General features: G+C 34.8%; 1 protein-coding gene across 2 annotated transcripts in view; it reads left to right on the top strand.

Moving 5' to 3' along the window:
* LOC126352328 (steroid hormone receptor ERR1) overlaps nucleotides 1-21870 on the top strand; it is a 361140-nt gene extending 339270 nt beyond the window's left edge. For both annotated transcript variants that reach the window (XM_050002679.1, XM_050002678.1), the window contains one exon: nucleotides 1842-21870. In XM_050002679.1, coding sequence (XP_049858636.1) covers nucleotides 1842-2004 — 163 coding nt within the window. In that variant the 3' untranslated portion in view covers nucleotides 2005-21870. The remainder of the gene's footprint in view (nucleotides 1-1841) is intronic.
* The last annotated feature ends 5420 nt before the right edge of the window (nucleotides 21871-27290 follow it).

The raw sequence follows: 27290 nt of genomic DNA, 5'->3' as shown, positions 1-27290 counted from the left end.
CTTGGTGCCAATGATGGTCGTATGCGTGTTTGGCGCCGTGCAGGTGAGCGCCACAATCAGGACTGCATACGACCGAGGCACAAGGGCCAACACCCGGCATCATGGTGTGGGGAGCGATCTTCTACACTGGCCGTACACCTCTGGTGATCGTCGAGGGGACACTGAATACTGCACCGTACATCCAAACCGTCATCGAACCCATTGTTCTACCATTCCTAGACCGCCAAGGGAACTTGCTGTTCCAACAGGACAATGCACGTCCGCATGTATCCCGTGCCACCTAACGTGCTCTAGAAGGTGTAAGTCAACTACCCTGGCCAGCAAGATCTCCGGATCTGTCCCCCATTGAGCATGTTTGGGACTGGATGAAGCGTCGTCCCACGCGGACTGCACGTCCAGCACGAACGCTGGTCCAACTGAGGCGCCAGGTGGAAATGGCATGGCAAGCCGTTCCACAGGACTACATCCAGCATCTCTACGATCGTCTCCATGGGAGAATAGCAGCCTGCATTGCTGCGAAAGGTGGATATACACTGTACTAGTGCCGACATTGTGCATGCTCTGTTGCCTGTGTCTATGTGCCTGTGGTTCTGTCAGTGTGATCATGTGATGTATCTGACCCCAGGAATGTGTCAATAAAGTTTCCCCTTCCTGGGACAATGAATTCACGGTGTTCTTATTTCAATTTCCAGGAGTGTATATTTTGCCATACTAATGCATACATTAAATGAAAGTATCCCTGAAACTGTGTGTTTTGAGCCATAATATGTGTCCATGGCACATTTCTGAGTGAAGAAATCACTTGTTTTACCACATAAATGAACAACATGAGCAGTCAGCCTATTTTGAAAGTTCTAGAGTTAAATCATGCTATGCAGCAAATATCATATAATAACATAATAGAAATATTATAAGAATCAGCTAACAGAAATTAAAAAAAAGAGTTATTGAAGAGACTCGATTTGAAGTTAATGGCTTTTGAATATCTGTGGGTATCAAGATGAAATTGGCCTAACATTATTTCATTATAATTGCTATCTTACCGAATATTAAAGAGAATAAATGTAACTCATGCTGGAAATATTAGTGTAACAAGCAACCTGTCTTTGACACTAATAGAATTATGCTCAATAGTATCTAGATTGGCAATTTTGGGTCCAATTATAAAGAGTATTTCTTCTGTCACTAGTGCTGCTATTCTTGTGAAATTTTGATATTTTTGTCGGTTTTTCTATCATGAGCTGTACAATGAGATTCTTGCACATTCCTAATTCATCTCACCACCTAATCTGCTCTCTTATCCAAAACTAACATGGTTGTTTATGTGTTTTCTATGACACTAGAAATATCAAAAGTGCAGCCAAAGCCTGATGCCCTTCCATCACGACCTCTTCCTTCACGCACAGAACTACGAGAGATAAACCTCATTGAGAGTGATCTCTCAGCTCTCATTGACATTTTCACCCTGTTGTGCATATACACTTTCGACGTCCTCTCTAGAAAGACTCTCAGACACTTACAGAAAGTACTCACAAGGAAGTTTTAGAAGGCAACTATTAGTGAAAGTTCACCACAATCCTGCAAGTACTTCCTGAGAGAACCAAACTGTCAGGTAGTAAAAAGCTCTCATTTGTATTCCCTTTCTAATATACAGTATAATATCCTATGTGTTGTCTTTTATCGGGCATGCATGTTTTAATATGTTGTTGTACAGACCAGAAATATTCTAAAGCTTATTCCATTACATAATGGGCTGGTTGGTACAGCAACAGGTATAAAAATAACTTTGCAAGAGAGCCTTTTTCTTTATGTAATCACAGAAATATTCTCTTTTAATACAGGCCAGGATCACCATTACATCACACACAACACCTGTTACTGCTACTGCCTGCCTTGCGTCAAGCAGATCACGTCGTTAGACGCTTCTGGAGCATGGTGAACCGTGAGGGAAAGGTACCCATGAATAAACTCTTTGTTGAGATGCTGGAAGCATGTTTTCGATGAAGGAGTCCACACAGAGCTGCCTTGTAAATGGTGTGATGAACCCAATCTGTATCTCGTGCCTTTGTCAGTCATTGTCTGCACATTATTAAGATTATCAAAAGTAAAATGCAGCTTCCTAAAATTGTATCTGCATTGTTCATAGAATTATCATAACATGCAGTTTTACTGTTGACATTTGGTTAAACAAATGAAACATTTGGAAGCTGCTCATGTACATGTGGGATTTATTATTTGAATTGTTGTAATTACTTTAGATTTTTGTGCAGTTACAGTTTTTAACAACCTTTTTCCATCCCCAGTTACAAAAATACTGCGAGAAATTCTTTGATCCTTTCAAAATAATTTGTTGTTCTCCAGCTAAAGTCTTGTTTTAAAATGTAGTAATTACGTATCATAATGTGTAGCATTAATAGTTTTGTCACACTACTGCAAAAATATATATTACAGACAACCGTGGCTGCTACTTACATAGGAAAATTTGAAAATCTCATAACATGTAATACGAAGTGTTGTTATTATTGGAGTTACACATATCCTCAGAATTAGATGTTATTGATTTGTTACACTGTAATGTAAGACCAACTATAGGTTTATTTTTTGATAATGTTGGGAATGGCTGATGAGCAAAAGTTAACCACACCATTATGAAGCTCCTCTTTGTCCATTGTGTTTCATCTCTTGTTTCAGAATTTTTTAGTACTCTACCTTGTACCATATATGTGTGTAAGTGGTTTGCTCTAGGTATGTGTGCTAGATGTACAGAACTGAATATTTAAGAGACAGGCCTAATGGGGCAGCATAATAGAGTGAACCACATCTTGAAGAAGTCAAGAGCAGCAAATTGCAGTGTTTAACAAAGGAAAAACACAGAAGAAATGATACTGTTAAAATACAGTGAATTATGAGTGATATTTATAGCATACAAACTGAATTGGGGGCTTGTTTGAGCGTTGTGATGTAACATTTCTTGTCTGTCCTTTGTTCTGTGTTTTTCCTTATTCATTTCATGGTTCTGTGTTGCAGGTTAAACACATTATAATCTTGTGCTCAAATGTTTATCTGAAGTGAAAAATCAAACGTAAAAATTGATTCAGATTTGTCATTTGGGAGTACTTCTTGTGAAGTTGCAGTGTTCCTTTTTTTCCTTTTAATAACTGACTACAAAATTAGTTCATGTTTTGCAACAGAGTATTTCAGATGAAAAGATTCAACATGCTTAATTTGTTGTAGCATCTTTGAAGTAGCTCAACATTTTTCAAACTTGAATTTGTGAAGTCATTCTCATAAAGTTGCTGTTACTAGAAATTTCAGCAAACTGTTTGTTTGGTCTACAACTATTAGCTTTAAGGTTTTGTAATTCAATGTAAATGTAAATATTCATCATCATTAGTTAGGTCGATAGCTTGTTCCAAAATATCTATTGCTGCCTTCATGACGGCTCGGGTATGGTATAAAATATTTCAAATCCTCTTCAATATGAAAAAGAATTCATAGTTCTGAAATGTAGGAGAATGAATATTAATGGTGGCAGTTTGTAAAAGATCAGCCTGTAGTATGATGATGTGTATTGTTGGCTATAATCTGACATTTTGTGCAGAATGATTGTGATGTGTTTTTTAAAACTAACAGTGTACCCAGTATGAAATGTGTTCTGATGTAAAACAAGAATATGCTGAAAAGTTGACAGTATGAGTTTGTGCACAACAAATAAAGAAACATATGTATTAAATGTGGGGAGGCAAACATATGAGAAAGTTGCGATAGCAGTTACTTCTCCACCATAGCTGGAATGGAATGCAAGAAAGAAAATTGGAAGCTAGGGATACATCTGTCTCTACCCAATTTGTTGGATGAATTTTAAGTTCTCATATTGTCAACATAGTTGTGGGAAAAAAAAGATGTATTCCCCCACGATAATTTTAATCCACTTTTCAGGCTGTTACATAATACATAATATATGGTTTGAAAACAGATAATACTCTGTGTAAACGTGACAACTGGCTGTGATGTTAGTTCTTTTGAATCTGCAGAAATTGACTTCAAAATAGTTTGTTTTATTGTCAGAGGGAAAACAAAATTTATATTTGTTGATTAGTAGTTAGCTCTTATGGCAGGTCTGTGCACACATAATTATATGGATCAATTCACAGTGGTACATCAGTTCAAATGAAGTTGTTTATATCAATCTTTGTTTTATGATGCAAAGGTCTTTTGTAATTAGGAAACAATGTTTCATTTCACATCACCCTTAAAGTAAACATGCAGACTGAAGATCTGTTAATGCCAAGACAATAAAAACTGTGTCTTTGCTTGCACACAAAACATATTGTTCAAAATGTAAATAGTGATTGTGCAAAAGAAACGAAAGAAAATATTTATTAATGTTGTTGTGCCAGGCAAACTTTAACTTTTTTAAAAGACTTAACCATTGTTATATCTTACTTTCTGTACTTCTAAAGCCATTTTCATCAGGACTGTAATCAAAGGAAAATATTGAATGTCTGCTGCTCTGATTTTATATTATTTTGTTATCACCTACCCTTAGAATAGCATGATTTCTGTTCCAGAGTGATACATATTTTTCAAATGCTTGACTGTCTTATAGTTGCTGATTGGTGAGCCACCACAGTCTGATAAGCCTTGTTCAGTCATAAGAACTAAGTGCAATGTAAAACAAGTGTTGAAATATGCAACATGGTCTACATAATTCACAATTTCTGATTTGAAAATCTCTCTCTTTTTCTGCTACTTCTGGTACTCCATGTGATTAATATTTAGATTTTCAAGAGTGACAATTCCTCTTCTGTAATGCACTGCTTAGGGAGAGAACATGATTATAAACATCTGTTTATAGTTTTCACATTTACAAAAATTTCATATGTGGAGCTAATTTATCACTGTATTCTGCCAAAGAGATGACTTAGTGGCTACAAAGTGTGTGAAGAATTCCATTTATGCTGAAAAAGTAACCTCTTCCTCTGTCTTAACCATCCTGTGGAACTTGTATACAGTTTAAATGGAAGTATTCTTAGTTGGACTTAATGTCACAAAGTACAGTTCATGAAGAAATTTGATCACTGCCATAGTATCATCAGACTATGAGAAGCATTGTATTTTTTGAAATATGGTGTATATTTGTTGATCACCTTATCAAAATTGTGTTTATGGTAGTATAAATAGTGTGTTTCTCTTTTGTTGATTCTAACCTCAATATCTGATAATGCATGGTGACAATTGACACATTTATTCAACCTTCTTGACATAGCTGCAAAATGGAACTGCTTGTACCTGCAGAATACAGCTGGGTAATTTATATCCATTTCCCTGTAACAGTGATAAGTAATTGTGTTTCATCATACTACAGATTCACAAGTGTGCATCAGAATCTAACATCAGAATGAAACTCCCCACATTTTGAAGAGACAAATTTTCTTGGGAAAGAGACTGAGTTAATTATTTTACCTAAAATCCTGTGAACTACAGCAGTTTGTATAGTTATATTTGTATACTATTGTACAGAGCAATACTTTTTTTGGAGTAAAACTGACTTAACATATGCAAAAAAATTTCACAAAACGTGCATCATTTTCATGTTTCAAACCACTTATTACAAACCAAAATGGAGTGGATATAAGGATTCTGGAATCTTATGAAACAATAAATTTGTGTATGAACATGTGCATAAAAATGAGAAAAGATTCTCTTGCTTTCTCACTCGTCTGTAATATCCTTGTCACTGAAGTGATATTGTCTCCAATTTTCATTAATGATGATGTCCATTGCTTATTCATAGTTTTGCATATTATTATTTCTGAAGTACAGGCCATTCACTGACACTCTCAGCTACATAGTAATCACTGTACCATACTGCATATCACATTCCATCAAACTATGCTATTCATGGCCAGTATTTGTGTATTTGGTGATTTTTGTTTTGTAAGTGGTAGGCTTAGGTCGAAGACATATCTCTCTGCCAAATGTTTTATCTTCAATGCTGGAGATGTCATCTGAGGCTGGCTGAGCTTGTATGAGATTGTAACTGCGTTCATCTGAGCTGTTATTTCATCTGAGGATGTCTTGCAGCATTGGAATATGAAATGTTAGGCTGAGAAATACACTTTGGACTATGGCCCAATGTCCATAAAACAAAAATCACCAAACTATAAGACATCGTTATCATGTAATTCTAAAAACAGAAATTCACATTTAGTTAATATATCAGAAATAATGTATGTATATCAGAAGAACACTGCACAAAATATGTCATTAACTTTCAGGTATATCATTATTATCAGACTGTGGTAACTATATTCATAAGAGATTCATTTTTAGGTATTTTTATCATTCTATTTTGTATATTTGATTGTATGAGAATGAAGTCTCTTACTCAAGAGATTATGTGTTATGTCAATTATATGTGACAAAATCAAAATTGCATGTCAGACCAGAATTATAACTCAGATTTCTGCCTTTTTTAGGCAGTATGTTATTAATTGTACCAAAAAAGAAAGATACCTTGACCAGTTGAATCATTGTAATGGTGTTAGAGTTGATGATGGGTGGTGTAATTGATTGGACACTGCCTGCCAAAGGCAATCTGATTTTGAAGTTTTAACTTGTCATATAAAGTCATCAGCATTTAGGTTTGCACAAAGAATATTTTAATGATATAATAATTATTTAACCTCCTGTATCCCAATCGTAATGACATATAAGGTCTTGCTAAAAGTTTCATGTGAGATATTTAATACAGGGTATTTGTGGAACTTGACCATTCAAAATTTTCATGAAGTGTCCCATAATACTTATATACTAAATCATTATGGAAAAAGTATTCTTTTTGAAATTATGGCATTAATTAATGTTATAGTGAAAGGGGTATCAATTTGTTGTAAAAGTTCAGAGAACTTGTACTTAATAACACTCATGGACACGTCTTGATTTAGCTGTGTGTCTTCTTCCCATTGTTTACAGGCATCTGTTGCATTTAGTTTCTGTTGCTACAATTATTATTGTTAGTTTTGGTTTATGTTGACATATAAAAATTTCTCTTGAATCTGTCATGTATTATGGTATAGTTCTCCTGGACTAAATGATCGACCTGTAAAGACATTGGTTTTAATTGGAATCGGAGATTAAAATTATCTTGATATTTTGTTTGTTTAAATGATACTTTTTAGAGCTACAGTTTATGTAACAGACATTCAGTATCTTCATAGCAAAACCAGAAGTAATTTCAACTTCTGTATAAAAATGTCTTGAAATCTATAGATTAGCAAAACTTCATAAACACTTTTAGTTTTCTGATTGAACATAATATATAATTATTAAAGTATTTCCTGAAAACCATGTTATTTTGTAGTTACATCTGTGCCTATACTCTGAAATTCAGTGGTCTTACAATTTTGATATGCCCAAGCCGTATTTTTCAATGAGTGTATAACTTTAGAAATGAGATAGCAGAATTATGTGCTTCATATGTGATGAAATTATAATGTCAGTAGTTCTGATCCTATCCATATCTTTTTTCCTTACCATTTGCTATGTAGAAAACAATATTTTAATCATTCAGTATTTAAGAAAGATAGGACTTACTTTTTTATAAAGGAAAAAACCAGAATCTGGAAAACTGAAGCAAAGGATGTGCTGCATAGCATTAAAACTTAGTACGCAATCACTGAAAGATGCTCCAGTTCAAACAGGCTTAATTATTTCTGGTAAAATTTTTTTAGTGCAAGCAGATCTGTACCAATAGGCAATTCTTCTTCTTTTAAACTGTTTAATTTTGGATGATTACTTGTTAGTAAGACAAAAGTAAACATAGGACACCTAAGAAGAAAGCACTGTGCATGAAGAGAAGTAGGTTATAAAAATTAATGCTGTTCTCAGCCTTAATCATTTTGAAGATTTTGAAATTCAGAGCTGCTTCTTTAGTGCATAGCAATAGAAACTAAGAAAACAAAACAATAACGAAAAGGCGTGCATAATACTTGGTGAGGGAAAGCATAATAAATGCAGCATGAGATACATTACCAGAACATTTATTTTTATTTCTGTACCGTTATGTTCTGTCTGTGATTTCAGTAGTAGTCATTTAATCAGTCTCCCTTTATCACTTCAGATGTGATTCATAATTAACACATTTAATAAAGTACGTGGCAGTGCTGCACAGTGCACGTACTTCTGGTGTGGTTTCCCTTCCAAATTGTTGTATTAACACATTGGTTGTTAATTCCTTGCTTTATCTTTAAAGTTTTTTTGTCTCCTATAATATTTGTCTGCAATGTTTTAAATCTGCGTACTCTTGTACAGTGCCATTCTGTTTCAGCCTTAGTGTAGTTTGCTGGTGCTGTCATTTATCAGTGCTGCTCCTTTTTTTCTCTATGTTCCATATTCCTTTAAGTAGTTTTTCCATATCTTTATTTGTGCTCTGCCTCATATATTCTTTGAATGTTGCTCATCTTCACTGCTTCTGCTGAGCCTAGAAATAACAGCCTTTGTAGGTTCAAAATGTGGCTTACTCTTAATGCTTTGTTAACATCACATTTGCTACATATTTGAATGCCTATCTGTTGAAATGCAAAAGATTCTAAGGAATGTTGTAGTTAAAAAATGTTTTGTGAGAATGATCCTGTATATATGTTTGTCTTTTTATTTCTGCAGCAAATATTTATAGATCAGTATTTTGAAAACTGGTATATGAAGATGAAGAAGGAAGTTCATACTTAGCAGGATTTGTTGTAATTACAGATCATCTTACACACGCAGAAATCATTATATAAATATAGGCAGTCTATTTCCAATCAATTTTGTTCTTTTGGCTGAAGCTACAATGCAGATTTGAAAATTTATACATGCCTTTCATTTTTAAGGACACAAATTGGAAAGTGTTTACCTCATAGAATTGGGTGTACTGCAGGTGGTCAGCATCTTTCCAACACAATATTTCGATGTCATGACTCAGCGTCTTCACTAGATGTTTCCCGTCACAGGAAACAGCTGATGAAGATGCCGAGTTATGATGTTGAAATATTGTGTTGGGAAGACAGAAGACAAAAGTACACCCAATTCCACAAGATGATATGAATCACCGGGAAAGTCTAAGAAATTATTGATGTCCACTTTGTACATGCTAGTTCATTTCAATCTTTTATATTTGTACCTGTTATTTCTGATCACTGGTCAGATATGTAAATGTGCATGTACATTCCTGAACAGCTTTGAAATCTAGGTTTTTACATGATTGTGATCCAGTTGATTCGTTTCTGCACCTTCTTAACTGAGATTTAAATTCTGATGATTCTGGAAGAAGAAAATACAAGACTGAAATTAGTAACATTACCCAAAATCCCATTCTATGCTAACTCTGCTAGGCAGAAATGTTTTACAAAATCCTTTACTCTTGACCACTAATTTCCCTTGGCTCACATTATCTAGAAATACTTGTCTTCCATTTTCTCGTTTTGCTACTTCAGTCCAATGTTGCACAATACCTAACACCCTACTTGCTGCTTTAGTTTCTCGTCTTCTTTGCTATTTTATATTTTGTGCTGGTCATCTTCATATTTCATTAGATTGGCAGTAAGCCTCAATTTCAGCATGGTGCACCATGTGTTTCTTGTCCCTTTCTTCGTTTAATGTTTCCATATAGAATAATGCTTTTTCATTGCTCAGTAGTCACTAATGTAATTCCTTCTTCTTCAGACCTGCTTGAATTAAAAATCTGATGTTCATCATTGTGGATACACGATCAAGGAAATACTGGAATTTATATATTTACGTATTTTTATTCTGTGTAGGAGTATAAGTAATTTAAAAAAGTGTTATTTCAGGAACACAGCGAGGAATTTATTTTTCATGATGCAGTTTTCCTTCAAAATTAGTTTTCCCCTCTTATTTAAAGTACTGAAAAATTCTCTGCATCTTCTTTTAATTCTTCTTGCTGTTAACACACATAGCAAAATGTATTTATGGAGATATTATTTAACTTAAATTGCCATCATCATCATCATCATTTAAGACTGATTATGCCTTTCAGCGTTCAGTCTGGAGCATAGCCCCCTTATAAAATTCCTCCATGATCCCCTATTCAGTGCTAACATTGGTGCCTCTTCTGATGTTAAACCAATTACTTCAAAATCATTCTTAACCGAATGCAGGTACCTTCTCCTTGGTCTGCCCCGACTCCTCCTACCCTCTACTGCTGAACCCATGAGTCTCTTGGGTAACCTTGTTTCTCCCATGCGTGTAACATGACCCCACCATCTAAGCCTGTGCATCCTGACTGCTACATCTACAGAGTTCATTCCCAGTTTTTCTTTGATTTCCTCATTGTGGACACTCTCCTGCCATTGTTCCCATCTACTAGTACCTGCAATCATCCTAGCTACTTTCATATCCATAACCTCAACCTTGTTGATAAGGTAACCTGAATCCACCCAGCTTTTGCTCCCATACAACAAAGTTGGTCGAAAGATTGAACGGTGCACAGATAACTTAGTCTTGGTACTGACTTCCTTCTTGCAGAAGAGAATAAATTGTAGCTGAGCGCTCACTGCATTAGCTTTGCTACACCTCACTTCCAGTTCTTTCACTATGTTGCCATCCTGTGAGAAATGCATCCTAAGTACTTGAAACCGTCCACCTGTTCTAACTTTGTTCCTCCTATTTGGCGCTCAGTCCATTTATATTTCTTTCCCACTGACATTACTTTCGTTTTGGAGATGCTAATCTTCATACCATAGTCCTCACATTTGAAAAGCATTTATATTAAGAGTGAAAATAACATTATCTTTAATAGGCAGTCCAAGAGACATACACAATTGTGCACAGTGTATCCAAGGTTACATTTTTCATATTACTTGCTTTCTCTACCTGACCCATCCCATTTCAAGCCTTTTCAAAGCGGCCTCAGCATGTGACATTCTTGATTTGAAATTAAACCAAATTGATTCCAGGATTTGTCTGATCAGAAAAATCATTGATTTTTTATTTACAACTTGGTGAATTGGAGCAGTCTGTTGAACTATCTAGTTCTGAAAATTGAGGCTAAGTTTATGTATCACATACTGAGGTAGCAAATAGAAGGAACTGTATTGTAATTATGTGTATGAAAATAATTCAGCTACCATTTGAATTGCAGAGTATTGGTGTGGATGTAGACGGAAACCATGTCCTAAAAACATGTGTTATTGTTTTGCAATTTGGTGTTGGATATAGCGGATTATATCACTCTGTGAGGAAGGAAATGTAACTGGTGTTTGAAGAAATATTGCATTCAGTTTTTAGTAATGTTATCTGAACTCTTTCAGTGCTTTAATATTGGGAGTGAACTGCCTGCCTGAAACCCAATATGTGAACTAGGTATATGTCTGTGAGGTCTACTAATTGTGCACTTGCCTGTTCTGGTGGTGCAGATGTACAAACCCTTAATTCTCTTTCTGTTTCTCTATGTTCATTACGTAATTGCTACAGTTTTTCTCCCTGGTCTTCTTTATTTTCTATTTTTACATCACTGTGTGTAATAAAAAATAAATTTCCTGAAGACAGTTCATAAGTAAAAGTTTAAAACTGATTGATACACTCAGAGAAGACTTACTAAAGAAGAACGAAAAATAATTTGTTAACCGACGTGTCTCTCAAACTGAGTGCGCAACAGTTAAGTTGCAAACACTCATGTATTACCCATAAAAACTCTTCATGTAGATATTTCAATGCTCTATTACATTTCTTTCTTTTATTTCAAATCATTAATCTCTGTCTTAAACAGATATGTGAAAATGACTTCAGCTTCTGCTGCTGTAATATTTTACAACTAGATAATTGTGTGTCAGAAATCTGATATTTCTTGACAGGAGGCCTATGACAAGTTCTTACTCTTTCTGATTTGAATTCTTGGCTGACAATCCCTCCAGTCTCAGGTAAATTATTCAGCTCACTCTAAGATAATGAACAGAGGCTCTAACATTAATCACTTCCTTCAACTTCACAAAGAGTTGCAACTTACTATGAGATCTATGTCAGCTTCAGTTTCGTTCCATGAAATTTCACAACAGTTACCAGAAAAACCAAGCCATGAACTAATCGTTGTAAATTATTACAAGGCTGTGTGTTCCACTCATTACTCGAAAACTGTCGAGAGTTCATGGAATGTGTGTGATTTTTGACATCATGGTGGTGAGAGAACTTCTGGTCTAAACAAAATTACACATAATTGGCAGTGAAAGGGTTCATAATATGATATTACTACACTAATGTCATGAGAATATGATTTAAATAGTGCATGTATAGAGATAAAATCCTGGCCCATATAATTTTGTGTGTACTGTTACCAATTAAACATTTTTGAAGAAATTTAAGTACTGTAAAAATAAGGTCAGACAACAGAATCTCTGCGCTGATGCTATAATGAAGAAGCAATGTAATGAAGTGATTTGATGTGAGTTAACAAACTAACTGAAGAAACACAGTTATGCTGAGTTCCCTTCTGCAGTTTTGTTGAACTGCTGTAAAGTTCTAAACTGAGATGGGGGATCAGTTAACAGAGCATATCTTGTGTATTATTTTGTGGATGGGGAAAAATAAAAGAAGAATTTGTTGATAACAAATATTAAAAGATCTTCATTAAGAGTAGTGTTATTGGGTTTACACTTGGAATGTGTGTTAGGTTGTCTGCAGATTTAATTTTTGTAAGAATTATTTATATGCAGGAAATGAATTTTTGGTACATGGACAGCAGTTTTTTCATAAATTTTGTAAAATTCCCATTTTATTAATTAACACTAAATTAATTTGAGTAGTGTTTCTAAGGTAGATAAAGGACCCATTAATTTAAATTTTGATTCCTAAAAATGTGTTTGATATTAATTTGCTATCTAAAAGCTTTATATCTTAAAAGAATTTTCAGTACAATATTAGTGACTGTATTTCATTTTGAAATCTGTTGTTATGTCTAAAAAATTTTTACACACACTTGTCAGTAATGTATTATAGGACATTACTATTTTTAACCATCAATAATTATTTTAAGGGATTGGATAACAAGTTTTGTGGTAATGTTTCACATGTGAAACATTCATTGCAGCTTTCCAGTTATCATACAGTGCATAATATATATGTACATATATAGATAAATATTATATTTCAAAATACAGAGGTTTTATCATGTATTGTTCTACTACATGTTGTAGGTGATTTATACTTTTATTTGTTTCTAAACATAAAATATAAAGGTAATTTAACTGATGCCTGTAAGATTTTCCTGTATCTGTAAAACAAATTGTGATAGTTTAAATTGCATTGTTTCATTTTTGTGCTGTACGATATGTATGCGTACATGATTGTTAGATATTGAATAACTTGTGATACCTGCTTAAAATATGGAAACTGTTATATCTGAAAAACATTTTTGTTTAAATTTCATTGAAATGTTATATAATATTAACCAGTGTTTTAAAGAGATTTATATACTTTTATGACTTGAAAGACTGATTCGAGGCAAATACTTTATTCATACAAGCTTAGAAGTTAGCCAAGAGGGCAGCTCTGTTTTTTCTATGTAGTTTTGTTTGGTGTTAAGACTGTTATGTTGTAAATATTTGTACATTACTCATGATAACTCTTGATGTAAATATTTCAGTGCTCCAGTACATTTCTCTCTTTTACTTCAAAGCATTAATCTCTTCCTTAAATAGATATGTAGGAGTGATATCAGATGCTGCTGCTGTAATATTTTGCAACCATATAATTTTGCAACTAGTTTTGTAGCCGAAGGATAACAGCATATTTCTGATTGATTGTTACAAAACAGCACAAAATCTATGTTTTTATACCTCTCAAGGTACATCTTCCAGCCACTCAAGTCTACTAATGTACTCGAACCAATTTAATAGTATTGCCTGTCTTATGTTATGATATGTTCATTTTATGAAAACAAACTACTTTGTTTTTAAAAGTTTGCAGAAGAGAACACAGGGAATCTTGCTGTTTAGTACTAACATTTTGCAGACATATGTGGTGAATTTAATAAATAATTTAAAACTGGAGCTGATGTGTGCACTGTTTAGCTCTATAAAGGAAATAGTAATGTGAATCTTCCATATTCAGTTCTGCATCTGCACAAGAAAGAAATCTAATCACTATTATTACCTGAAACAGAGATGATAAAAGCTTTCTTTTATCATTTGTTAATGCTTTCAAAATGTGTGAAAGTGTCACAAAAAGTACTTTTAAAAAGTACATTCAATTCATAGAAACAGGACACCACAGCTGTTGTGGGCACAAATAATATAGTTTCCTTACAAATAATATGGATTGATAATATCAGTCAGATTACAATGGTGAACAGTAATGACACAACAGATGAAGTGTCTGATATTTTTGTGCAAAAGTTATTTGGGATGTAATAGATGTTTATGACCAATAAATTAAAATTAATTTTTTGCTCTCTTAGTGCATTTGGCAGTTACTTTTTTATACAAATGCAGGCTTATGAAACTCATCAATACATTTCTGTAACATCCTTAGCATGTAAAATGCGAATTTTATCCAATCAGTAACTGTGCTCCAGATGTGGGTGCTTAACAGGCTTGCATTTAGTAGTAAGTGTCATAATTATTGCATACATTATACTTCATATTATGTGATGAATCAACAAATTTGAACTAATTTGTGACAAGAAGTTTCTGAATATAGTTGTAGCATCTGTGATACTTAATATGTGAAGATCCACACTTCACTTTTAAATACTGTACCACCGATTATAAAGTATTGATTAATATTTATCTTAAGCTTATTTTGTACCAATATATAATTTATTGTATTGCAGTTGACATAAAATCTTTCCTAGCTTGTTTGATTTCTGTTTGCTAATGAAGCCGGATAATGACATTGATGATAAATGATCTCAAAATATATGAAATTATTAATCTGAAATTCAGTTAATAGGCAGTACCTGACAGCAAGTGAAGTATGACATACTAAGAAAAGGCATTTTTTTTACTTGTGACTCACAATTACAGTAAAAATTATTTTGGTAACTTCTTATGGCTACAAAAGATCTCACACAATGATTTTTAACTGCTGCCATTTTTTGGATTTGTGCACAATAATACAGTTTTACATAAAACTCTCAAAATGTGGGCAAGGATATGTGTATATTTTCAGATAAGTTCTTTTAATGGAATAACATCAGTGGTTGTTAAATTATAAAATACAAAATCAATTATATTTTTATGAAATTAAGCAAGAAATTAAAATGATATCACTGTTTCCTGAGTGTACGAACCTACTTAAATTTATATTTATTTAGATTTATGACACTGTAATTATCATTCTTATAACAGCTGCTTGCCATAAAATGTCTTAAGAATAAATAAAATACAGTGGTAAATGTATAATATAACAGCATCACATTTATAGTTTGTATTAAATTTTCTAAAAATAACCCTGTCACAGGTTCATAACTATGTAAAAGGGATAGCAGCTTTAAAGGTAATCATTTGACCTCATTGCAGATTTAATTAGCAGTTGGGATGACATGTCTCTCTATTATTTTATAATCATAGATTCAATGGATTTGGTATGTTTGAGGTTTCATTCATTTTAAAATAGCGAAAAAGCAGGTGATCATATTTCCCATTTTATTGTGCTTAGGAGCTTATCTAGTGTACACATTGCCTTGAAAAAAATAAGTGAGCTGTTAGAAGAACCAAAATTTTTGAGTATGGACTGAACAGTTTTCATTAAACTATTGTGGATTACCATTTAAGCTTCAGAATCTTATGACAGCCTGGGCACAATAGTCATGCATCACCTGGTTAGAAAAAAATGAGCTGTTAAATTTAGTATGTGACAAGCAAGATGGTGTATTTTATGTAGAGAATATGAAGCAATATTTTTCCATTGGTAGCCTTCCATAGTAAAAACATTTGACACTTCAATATTTTCTACCTTCTAATGTGAGACCCTTGGTATCTCCACATTTAGAAATTTGGTGAGGGTAATTGAGGGTAGCAGCCACCATTACAGTTAGAAACCAGTCTCTGTTGACAGTTCACTGACTGAAACAAAATGTAATTTATGTAAGTGGCCTTACATTAATCTGAGAAGAAAATAATGTGGTTACTTGAACTTATTTCAGCATACTGTTCCAAATGGCAGTTTATTTTCTGGTTGATAATCAACTTCAGGCACTGTAGGTACTCCATTACATTAAGTATATTTAAAATAAATATTTTTTTCTTTTATAATGTGGTTTAGTTGTCACAAAATCTTTGAAAGAAGTGAGTTTATGTGACAAAAAAATGTGATTTTGTTTTCATTGTGGTCTTTGATGAGGAATCTGTTGTCATACATGACAAAAATTCCCAGTGTTATTCTTGAAACATTAATAGCTGTAAACAATTAACAAACGAGAGTATTAAAACTTGAGATTGGTACTAATTTTAAAGGTGAAATCTTGACTGATTGATAAGATACTGACAGTATCCAAAGATAGTTAAGATCTTAAACATGCGAGTTATAACTGTCTTGGGTAACTCCATTTTTAATTGGTGTTGAATTCTAACAGAAAGAATCTTTGTTATGTTGGCTCAAAAATTATACTTAAGTGTGTAGGTCCTGCGAATAATGAAACAAGGCACCATTGTTTTATCCATTTTAACTTGTTCCAGTCTTTACCAAATAATTCTTTTGTTGACTTAAACAAACTGAGCACACATCTATAGCATATGGGACAATGCTGAAATTAAAAATGTCAAGTAATGTTGATTTTGTTCAGATTACTCTATTCTTACTCATTATTTCATCTTTAAAGTTGATAGTATTTTATCTGTTCAGTTCATGATACTACACTGTTCTGCTTTTATCTGTTGTTGATACTGGAACATCACAGTTTAGTTTCAAAAAGATTCCATCTACTTGTTGGATCTCAATTTATTTTGAGTTGTGAATTCATTATATGCATTAGCTTGTTTCAAGTGAACTGATGGAGTTTTGTGTTTCTTTCTGTTCTTGCTACTGACTCCCGTTGGAGTAATAGACTCTTAAGTGTCACATGGATTGCACTGCCTGCCAGGTCATGTGGCAACTAACATTTGAATTATCAGCAAACGTCTTCAGAAATGAAAGTCACATGTGTTATGAAATTTCTTGCCTTTTCACAGAGTAATTATTTATGAAATGTGTTGAAATATTTAGGAAATCAAGTGTCTTATCAAATCCTAATTACTTTTTCACTGTCATTTTCAATAACTTTTGTGTGAGCTAGAAAGATACATTAATTTTTGTGATTTTGAAATTTTTGTGGCATTGAGCAGATGTAATAACAGAAATTGCATATATTTTGTCTTATCCATTTTTAGCAATTCGCTGTATATATGATTACATAAATAACGCATATGATTGAAAAAAAAATTGTTGAAAATTATTCACCATGATAGCCACCATTCTGTTTAGCAACTTTTTTCCAATAATCGTAAATATAGAGGGAAGATTCCTAGTTTTGAAATTTTCTGCAAAAAAGATAAATTTTATTTCAAATTAATTTTGTGCTAGTTAAAATGAAAAGTATGACAAACTGAGAACAATTATAAGAAAGTTGTATCCAGTATAGCCCCTTAAAGCTGCAATCCCATTGAAAATTTGTCTTTTGGTGATACATTGATGCAGCTGAGAACAGTAACACAGAGGAAATTTGTGTTAAGTGTGGGAGGGATTTAAAATTAATTCAGGCAATGAATATTTTCAGTGGAGTTTCATGTGCAGTGTATCACAGCCATTCTGTAACTTTTATGGGGTGTAGTTTTATAAATACATATTTATATGTGCTGTTGCATACAAATAGCTTGTCTAATTTTGTGACTATGTACGTTCCCAGCAAGCACTCAGGGATTATACAAAACTGTTAGATCACTATTTTTGCCCCTTGCAGGAACATCCAATTATCATGTGAGAAATGTACTGTACCACTCATTAATTTGATTACCTCATGGCAATTTAATATACACTATATGAACTGTGTATGTAATTTGGTTCTGCACATGTGATACTGAAATAAAGTTAAAATGTCCTTTACCAAGTGGAAATTCTATGGCTGTGCTAGCTTTGCTAACGAAAGATAAGGCAGAAGATAGCCATTACTGCAAATGTCTCGCGGAACTATGCATTAGTGTTTTCAGTTATTAAATATTGTTTAATTGATTTTTCTATCATATGCTCAGCTTTTCTCATTAAAGTTGTGGTGTTGTAATGAATGTTACATAGCACTTACTATTTTCGGTATTTTTGCATCCCGTGGCAAACAATGGTACTCTCCTATAGATCTGCCAGTCCAGATTCTTTGCTGGTTGTGATGAGAAATATGTGCAGAAAGATTTTGGATACAAGTTCTGCTTTGGCATCAGTAGAACACAAAAGTTTGTGCACTGTTTTCATATACAGTGTATATACATTTATTTTGCTTTGTTAGATATATAGTGAGTACCTGCACCCATTGGAAAGCAAAAAATTTACAAATGACTTGCTGTAGAGTGTAGAGCATCTAAAATGTATTCTGTTTATAAAATTTTCAACATAAGATACAAAATAGAGCAGTGCTTTACATTACAAATAGATGTTTATTATGAAAAGGGTAGATTGCTGCTCACAATAATAGAAGAGACATTGAGGTGCAGGTAGGCACATTCACACATAAGTGACAACTGTCTCTGTTCATTGTGAGTTATCCTTATGTGAATGTGTGTGTATTTTTGCTTTGGAGGAAGACCTTTGGGGTGAAAAGCAAAATGTATACCATCCTTTCTGTTGTGCCTGTCTGTCAACATCTACTCTGTACTGTGAGTAGTAATCTGTCCTTCTCATAATATTGCTGTAATTACTTCCTGGACCTCCCAATGTTTAAAAATAAATGTTTGAATAATTAAAAACAACAGACAGTGGCATAGAAGAGGGAGGGGTGTGTTGGAAGGAGGAGTGGGAAAAATATAAAACAGAATCGTGCTGTTTTACTGAATACATGTGACAATCTCTGTGCAACAAAGTCTACTGTTCCTGTCAAATCGTCAAAACTCCTGTTTTCTCAGATTCTGGCAAAAAATAAAATAAAAAATAAAATAAAATAAAAAAATATAAAAAATCATCATTTAACATTGCATCTAAAATGTCTTTAATTTTTTCGATTTCCACTATAGATAATAATATTACTTTTCACTTGAGTAATGCTTTGTCTTACCTGTGAATGTTTGTACCTAATGATTTGAATTGATATGAGTCTGGTTGATATTTCACTGTGTTTTAGGAAACACATATGTATTCACTCCAGTTTTTGTGATCTTTTGATTTTGCCTGTTTTGTACCGCCATCTCTTCCTAGGGATTATTTGTGTGCAGAGTGTCTGTACTCGGTCTCTAAAATTTTGTAGTTATTATTTTCTATAACCAGGTGCCATTCCTGTCACCACATTGTCATACATGCTAAAGTGAGAAAGACAGCTGTGTATCCCGTCTTTCTGTGAATTGTCTCAATTTTAAATTTTGAGCTAAATGATTTAGTGTATATCTGTTATGGGGGCTAGCTCATATTTACCAATACAATGTTGGGATACCACTTAAAAACTGCGTGTGGGCTGCCAGGTATACCAAACCAATGGTCATTCCTATAGCACATAGGTTTGAAGCATGTATGTTTCAATTCCTTTTTTGGAAACTTGGAGTATTCGGCTACCAAAGCACATTATAAATTGATAAAGTTATGACACCTTCTGCAGTAAGTCCAGGTATATGTTCTTATCAGTAGTTTTAGAAAGTTTTGTATCTTGTTGTTGTGGCCTTCAGTCTGAAAACAGGATGTAGCTCTCCATGCTAGTCTATCTTGTGCAAGCCATTTCATTTCCCAGTAACTACTGGTATATGTATGAAAAATCTGCTCATGGAAAAAGTGAAAGAAGGCAGTCAGTGGTATTTTGACAAAATCAATGTGCTTACTATTTGTTTTGCTTCCTGAATTTATGCGATTGCCACATATTTAATTTGCTTCCCTACTTCCAAACACATCACAGAATATGCATTTATTATTACAGTTATCTAAACACATCACAGAATACACATTTCATATTTCAGTTATCATTTTTATGTATAAAATTGGTGAAAATGCTTGCAGATAGCTATAAAATGTAAAACAAAAGCCGAAAAGTCTACATTAGACTCATATTGTGAGGATTATATGATAGACAATCGCAGAGGACAAAACCTTGCAAGTGTATTCTTGGCAAGCCATAGAATGTTTCACGTTTATGTAAGGGAAAATTTGTTTCAGAATACTGCAGAACACGAAAATACAAAAAGAAAACTGAAATAAAAATTGGAAACAATGATAAACCTGAGTGTTTGTTGTTGCTTACATATAAAAGTGTTGATTGAAATTTAAATGTAATAATTGTATAAATGTAATGCTAAATTCACATGCAAAAAGTACTATTTTCTATTTAGTTCTACTCAGTTCAATGCAGTTGACTTCACTGCATAACGTTAATCAAATATAATGTTGTAGCTGCATATAACAGAGTAAGTTTTTATAGAAACTTGTAGTTAAACTTTCAGTGTGGAGCAAAGTGTACTAGATCTAATGAATGGGTTAAATACAAGTGTACAGCTGAGTGTAAATGAAGTCATGCTGTTTATTTCACATTTATCAAATGATTCAGTCCCATGTTACATAATTTGATTTGGTTGTAATATTAAGGTGATGTAGTAGATTATGTTGAGCAATAAATTGTTCTAAATGTTGCACTTAGAAATCCGATAAAAATTTAATGATAATTAATAATAAACAGCAGTAGTTGTTGTCCAGCTCATGCTATCAGTTGGTGATTGAAGTATATCTAATGGAACTGTTAAGCAGTTTGCTTTAAAGGGAATAGTGCATTGTGGCATATGAATAAGGACAGATTTACAGATATATTAATACATTAAACCTTGAAGTTGTTGTTAATATAAAATGTGGAGTACTGTAGTATATATGTATAAACTGAGACATTTATGTTTCTTTTTAATCATTCATTACTACAATAAGCCCATTTAACTTGCACGTGAAGGTGTGTACTCTTTGATGTTGAGTAGTTGTAGTCACCTAAATACCTGTTGTTTATTGCAGTATAAATGTTTTAGTTTGCTACGCAGCAGTCAATCTGGTGCAGTAATGAGTTAGCATATTTCTATCATGTGGTTTGTCTTTTTATGGATTGAAGTCTGTATATGCATGTTTCTATATTTACAATCAGCACTTGAGGGTATAGTGCAAAGCATGAATGGCACAACTGTGCAGGAACTGATATTTGTGTATGTCGTCCAGAATCAGATTAAGACTGACAAGCTTGTGCCTTCTGATCCTTACAAGCAAGAATACTACCTTATGAAATCTGCTATCAGGTCAGTAAAACCAGTTCAGATCTGTAAACAGATAACTGGTGACTGTATCACTGCTGATAGCATTACAGAGTAGTTGTAACACCACATAGTATTTTCTTCTGAAAAAGTACAATGGTTAATGAATTAATTTTTTGAAATTTAACTGTCAAAATGACAATAGTAATTGCATTGAAGTAAAACCTGGAGTGTAATGCAGATAATTATTTTTCATACATTTTTCTGTGTTGGCTGAAGCTGAAGTTAGCACTCATTTGGTTATCTCATGCAGATCTCCGCAGCAGCTTCAGTCATATGGAGTTTCACCATTTCACAACCATAACTAGACGTTATTAATGGAGTGGATATCATTGTCTCATTATTTTGTATACAAATTATTTCCATTGTTGTAGGACAATGAATATGTGACTGTGTTGTGAATACAAACATTTCTTTTCAAGTAAACTGTCTTTTTATTGTACCTATTCACCTGAAACCCTATCCTGCAAATATTCTCTATCAGTTGCGAAGATTTCTCAGTTCTGAGGATGCAAAATGTTGTTAAGTTTACTATAGGCTGTCACTGGACATGCACATATAAAAGAAATGTATTGTGTGTCATTTCAGATGTCACAGTAATGAGTGCTGCAGAGAGAACTTCCATTGCATAGAAAAGCTCCCTGCATGCTGTGACATACCAATAGAGCATTAAATATGTAAGCTATTAATTCTGACCATGGACAGGCTACCAAATGAAAATATTTTAGAAATTTCTCAAGCAGTTGTGCATGCTGTTCATAAAGTGGATAGAAGTAACTGGAAACTTATTATTAATTTGATGACAACTGTAGTGATCGACACTAAGAGTTACTAATATTACAGTTTTGCTTATTCATCTAATAACAACCCATGAGGGTAAAAAGTGTGATGCAAGTTCTGTCAACAAGTTATTATTAAACTTAGTGTTACAGTGATAAAAAAAAATATATCTGGTAGTCTAACGGAAATAGTAAAATTTGTCGACTGCTAAAGATTAATGGGTGACACAGAGCCACTCACAACAATCCTGCTCACAACTGAGAAATACAATGCGCACACATGTGTGCCCCCCCCCCCCCTTTTCACACACACACACACACACACACAGAGACAGAGAGAGAGAGAGAGAGGAGGAGACTGGAGACGGGGGGGGGGGGGGGGGGGGGTGAGAAATGAGGCACAAGGCATATTATGCACCTTTCCCTCCCCTGCAGGAGGCTATTATGGAAACTGACTGAGAAGTAACATATGGGAGACTAGAAGGGACAAGGAACGACTGTGTTGAAGGAAGGGGCACACTGCTAGCACTTAGTGCCATTGGGAAGGAGAATATTAGTTATGGTAACAAACACAAAAATGAAGGAACTGAGGGGAGAGAGAGAGGTTGAGATTGATTGCTGAAAAAGTAGTATGGTGAAGAAAAGGGTGGAAAAGAAAGGGTGAGGGAAGGAATGTGGGAAAGTATGGCTAGTGGAGATTTAAGTGAAGAGACTGCAAGCACATGCTGATGGAACAGTTCCCATCTGTGAAGTTCAGAGGAGCTGCTGGTGGTATGAAGATATAAATGACTTATGTATTAAGTAGCAGTTAAAGTCATTGATGTTGTGATGGGCAGCACATTCAGCAACCAGGTGATCTAGTTTGTAGCTAGCCAAAGTTTGGCAGTTATCATTCATGTGAGTGACTGCTTACTTCTCATAAGTACTAAATAAAAGGATTGATTTCAGTTGTGAAAATTATTTTGCAGTTATTTCTCTTATCCATCTACTGCTTGCTTATGTGTCAATGACGTTCTTTTGTTTTATTGAAAAAATGTAAGACTACTGCAGAATGATTACATCTACATCTACAACTACAGTCTGCAAATCACCATGAAGTGCATGGTAGAGGGTATGTCTTACTGCACTAGTTATTATTGTTTCTTCCTGTTCCACTCATGTATGGAGCATTGGAAGAATGACTGAGAGCCTCTGTGCATGCAGTAATTATTCTAATCTTATTTTCATGATACGTACATGAGTGATACATAGGGATTTTGTAGTATATCCCTAAAGTGATAATTGGAAGCTGGTTCTTGAAACTTTGTTAATAGAGTTTCTCAGGTTAGTTAACATCTGTCTTAAGGAGTCTGCCAGTTCAGTTCCTTCAGTATCTCTGTGAAACTCTCCTATGGATTAAACAAACCTGTGACCATTTGTGCTGCCCTTCTCTGTATACGTTCCATATCCCTTTAGTCCTATCTGATAATGGGTCCCCATGAACCATGGACCTTGCCATTGGTGGGGAGGCTTGCGTGCCTCAGTGATACAGATAGCCATACCGTAGATGCAACCACAATGGAGGGGTATCTGTTGAGAGGCCAGACAAATGTGTGGTTCCTGAAGAGGGGCAGCAGCCTTTTCAGTAGTCAGGGGCAACAGTCTGGATGATTGACTGATCTGACCTTGCAACACTAACCAAAACGGCCTTGCTGTGCTGGTACTACATACAGCTGAAAGCAAGGGGGAACTACAGCCATAATTTTTCCCGAGGGCATGCAGCTTTACTGTATGGTTAAATGATAATGGTGTCCTCTTGGGTAAAATATTCCGGGGGTGAAATAGTCCCCCTTCGGATCTCCGGGTGGGTACTACTCAAGAGGATGTCATTATCAGGAGAAAGAAAACTGGCATTCTACGGATTGGAAAGTGGAATGTCAGATCCCTTGATTGGGCAGGTAGGTTAAAATTAGATATAGTGGGAATTAGTGAAGTTAGGTGGCAGGAGGAACAAGGCTTTTGGTAAGACGAATACAGAGTTATAAATACTAAATCAAATAGGGGTAATGCAGGAGTAGGTTTAATAATGAATAAAAAAATAGGAGTGCGGGTAAGCTACTACAAACAGCATAGTGAATGCACTATTGTGGCCAAGATAGACACAAAGCCCATGCCTACTACAGTAGTACAAGTTTATATGCCAACTAGCTCTGCAGATGATGAAGAAATTGAAGAAATGTATGATGAAATAAAAGAAATTATTCAGATAGTGAGGGAAGATGAAAATTTAATAGTCATGGGTGACTGGAATTCGGTAGTAGGAAAAGGGAGAGAAGGAAACGTAATAGGTGTATATGGATTGCAGGTACGAAATGAAAGAGGAAGCCGCCTGGTAGAATTTTGCACAGAGCACAACATGGAAAAAGCCTGGAGATACTGATAGGTTTCAGAGAGATTATATAATGGTAAGACAGAGATTTAGCCTGCAGACCTACATAAGGTTTTAAATTGTAAGACATTTCCAGGGGCAGATTTGGACTCTGACCACAATCTATCAGTTATGAACTATAGATTAAAACTGAAGACACTGCAAAAAGGCGGGAATTTAAGGAGATGCAACCTGGATAAACTGACTAAACCAGAGGTTGTACAGAGTTTCAGGGAGAGCATAAGTGAACAATTGACTGGAATGGGGGAAAGAAATACAATAGAAGAACGGGTAGCTTTGAGGGATGAAGTAGTGAAGGCAGCAGAGGATCAAGTAGGTAAAAAGACAAGGGCTAGTAGAAATCCTTGGATAACAAAAGAAATATTGAATTTAATTGATGAAAGGAGAAGATATAAAAATGCAGTAAATGAAGCAGGCAAAAAGGAATACAAATGTCTCAAAAATGAGATCGACAGGAAGTGCAAAATGGCTAAGCAGCGATGGCTAGAGGACAAATGTAAGGATGTAGAGGCTTATCTCACTAGGGGTAAGATAGATACTGCCTACAGGAAAATTAAAGAGACCTTTGGAGAAAAAGGAACCACTTGTATGAATATCAAGAGCCCAGATGGAAATCCAATTCTAAGCAAAGAAGGGAAAGCAGAAAGGTGGAAGGAGTATATAGAGAGTCTATAAAAGGGCAATGTACTTGAGGGCAGTATTATGGAAATGGAAGAGGATGTAGATGAAGATGAAATGGGAGATACGATACTGCATGAAGAGTTTGACAGAACACTGAAAGACCTATGCCGAAACAAGGCACCGGGAGTAGACAACATTCCATTAGAACTACAGACGGCCTAGGTAGACCCAGTCCTGACAAAACTCTACCATCTGGTGAGCAAGACATATGAGGCAGGCGAAATACCCTCAGAATTCAAGAAGAATATGATAATTCCAATCCCAAAGAAAGCTGGTGTTGACAGATGTGAAAATTACCGAACTACGAGTTTAATAAGCCACGGCTGAAAAATACTAACGCAAATTCTTTACAGACTAATGGAAAAACTAGTAGAAGGTGACCTTGGGGAAGATCAGTTTGGATTCTTAGAAATACTGGAACACGTAAGGCAATACTGACCCTATGGCTTATCATGAACCTAGATTAAGGAAAGGCAAACCTACGTTTCTAGCATTTGTAGACTTAGAGAAAGCTTTTGACAATGTTGACTGGCATACTCTCTTTCAAATTCTGAAGGTGGCAGGGATAAAATACTGGGAATGAAAGGCTATTTACATTTTGTACAGAAACCAGATGGCAGTAATAAGAGTCGAGGGGCATGAAAGGGAAGCAGTGGTTGGGAAAGGAGTGAGACAGGGTTGTAGCCTCTCCCCAATGTTATTCAATCTGTATATTGAGCAAGCAGTAAAGGAAACAAAAGAAAAATTTGGAGTAGGTATTAAAATTCATGGAGACGAAGTAAAAACTTTGAGGTTTGCCGATGACATTGTAATTCTGTCAGAGACAGCAAAGGTCTTGGAAGAGCAGTTGAATGGGATGGACAGTCTTGAAAGGAGGATATAAGGTGAACATCAACAAAATCAAAACGTGGATAATGGAATGAAGTCAAATTAAGTTGGGTGATGCTGAGGGAATTAGATTAGGAAATGAGACACTTAAAGTAACAAAGGAATTTTGCTATTTGGGGAGCAAAATAACTGATGATGGTCAAAGTAGAGAGGATATAAAATGTAGACTGGCAATGGCAATGAAAGCGTTTCTGAAAAAGAGAAATTTGTTAACATCGAGTATAGATTTAAGTGTCAGGAAGTCATTTCTGAAAGTACTTGTATGGAGTGTAGCCATATATGGAAGTGAAACATGGACAATAATTAGTTTGGACAAGAAGAGAGTAGAAGCTTTCGAAATGTGGTGCTACAGAAGAATGCTGAAGATTAGATGGGTAGATCACATAACTAATGAGGAAGTATTGAATAGGATTGGGGAGAAGAGACGTTTGTGGCACAACTTGACCAGAAGAAGGGATCGGTTGGTAGGACATGTTCTGAGGCATCAAGGGATCGCCAATTTTGCATTGGAGGGCATCGTGGAGGGTAAAAATCGTAGAGGGAGACCAAGAGATGAATACACTAAGCAGATTGAGAAGGATGTAGGTTGCAGTAGGTACTGGGAGATGAAGAATCTTGCACAGGATAGAGTAGCATGGAGAGCTGCATCAAACCAGTCTCAGGACTGAAGACCACAACAACAACAACAACAACATGACCACAACAAGTAAGAAAAAAAATGCGTTTTCTAATGATGCAAACTACCCGTCTACTGGAGTTCACTTATCAAGCAAGAACTTCTCCAAGCACTGTGTACACCACGATCCCAGAAGACTATAAAAGCGATTGGCAGGTGAAGGGTGATACCGCTGCTTAAGAGGAATAATAGTGATTACATTCCAGGGCAAGGCGTCACTCGATTTTACGAACATGAAATGACTCTTGGTACGCTTGAGACGAATTAAACCTTCTGGAGAGTAAAAATCATAGAGGAAGACCAAGAGATGAATACGCTAAGCAGATTCAGAAGGATGTAGGTTGCAGTAGGTACTGGGAGATGAAGAAGCTTGCACAGGATAGAGTAGCATGGAG

This window comes from Schistocerca gregaria, chromosome 1, assembly GCF_023897955.1.
Source record: "Schistocerca gregaria isolate iqSchGreg1 chromosome 1, iqSchGreg1.2, whole genome shotgun sequence".
NCBI lineage: Eukaryota > Metazoa > Arthropoda > Insecta > Orthoptera > Acrididae > Schistocerca > Schistocerca gregaria.
This window is presented reverse-complemented; position numbering and strand designations above follow the sequence as displayed.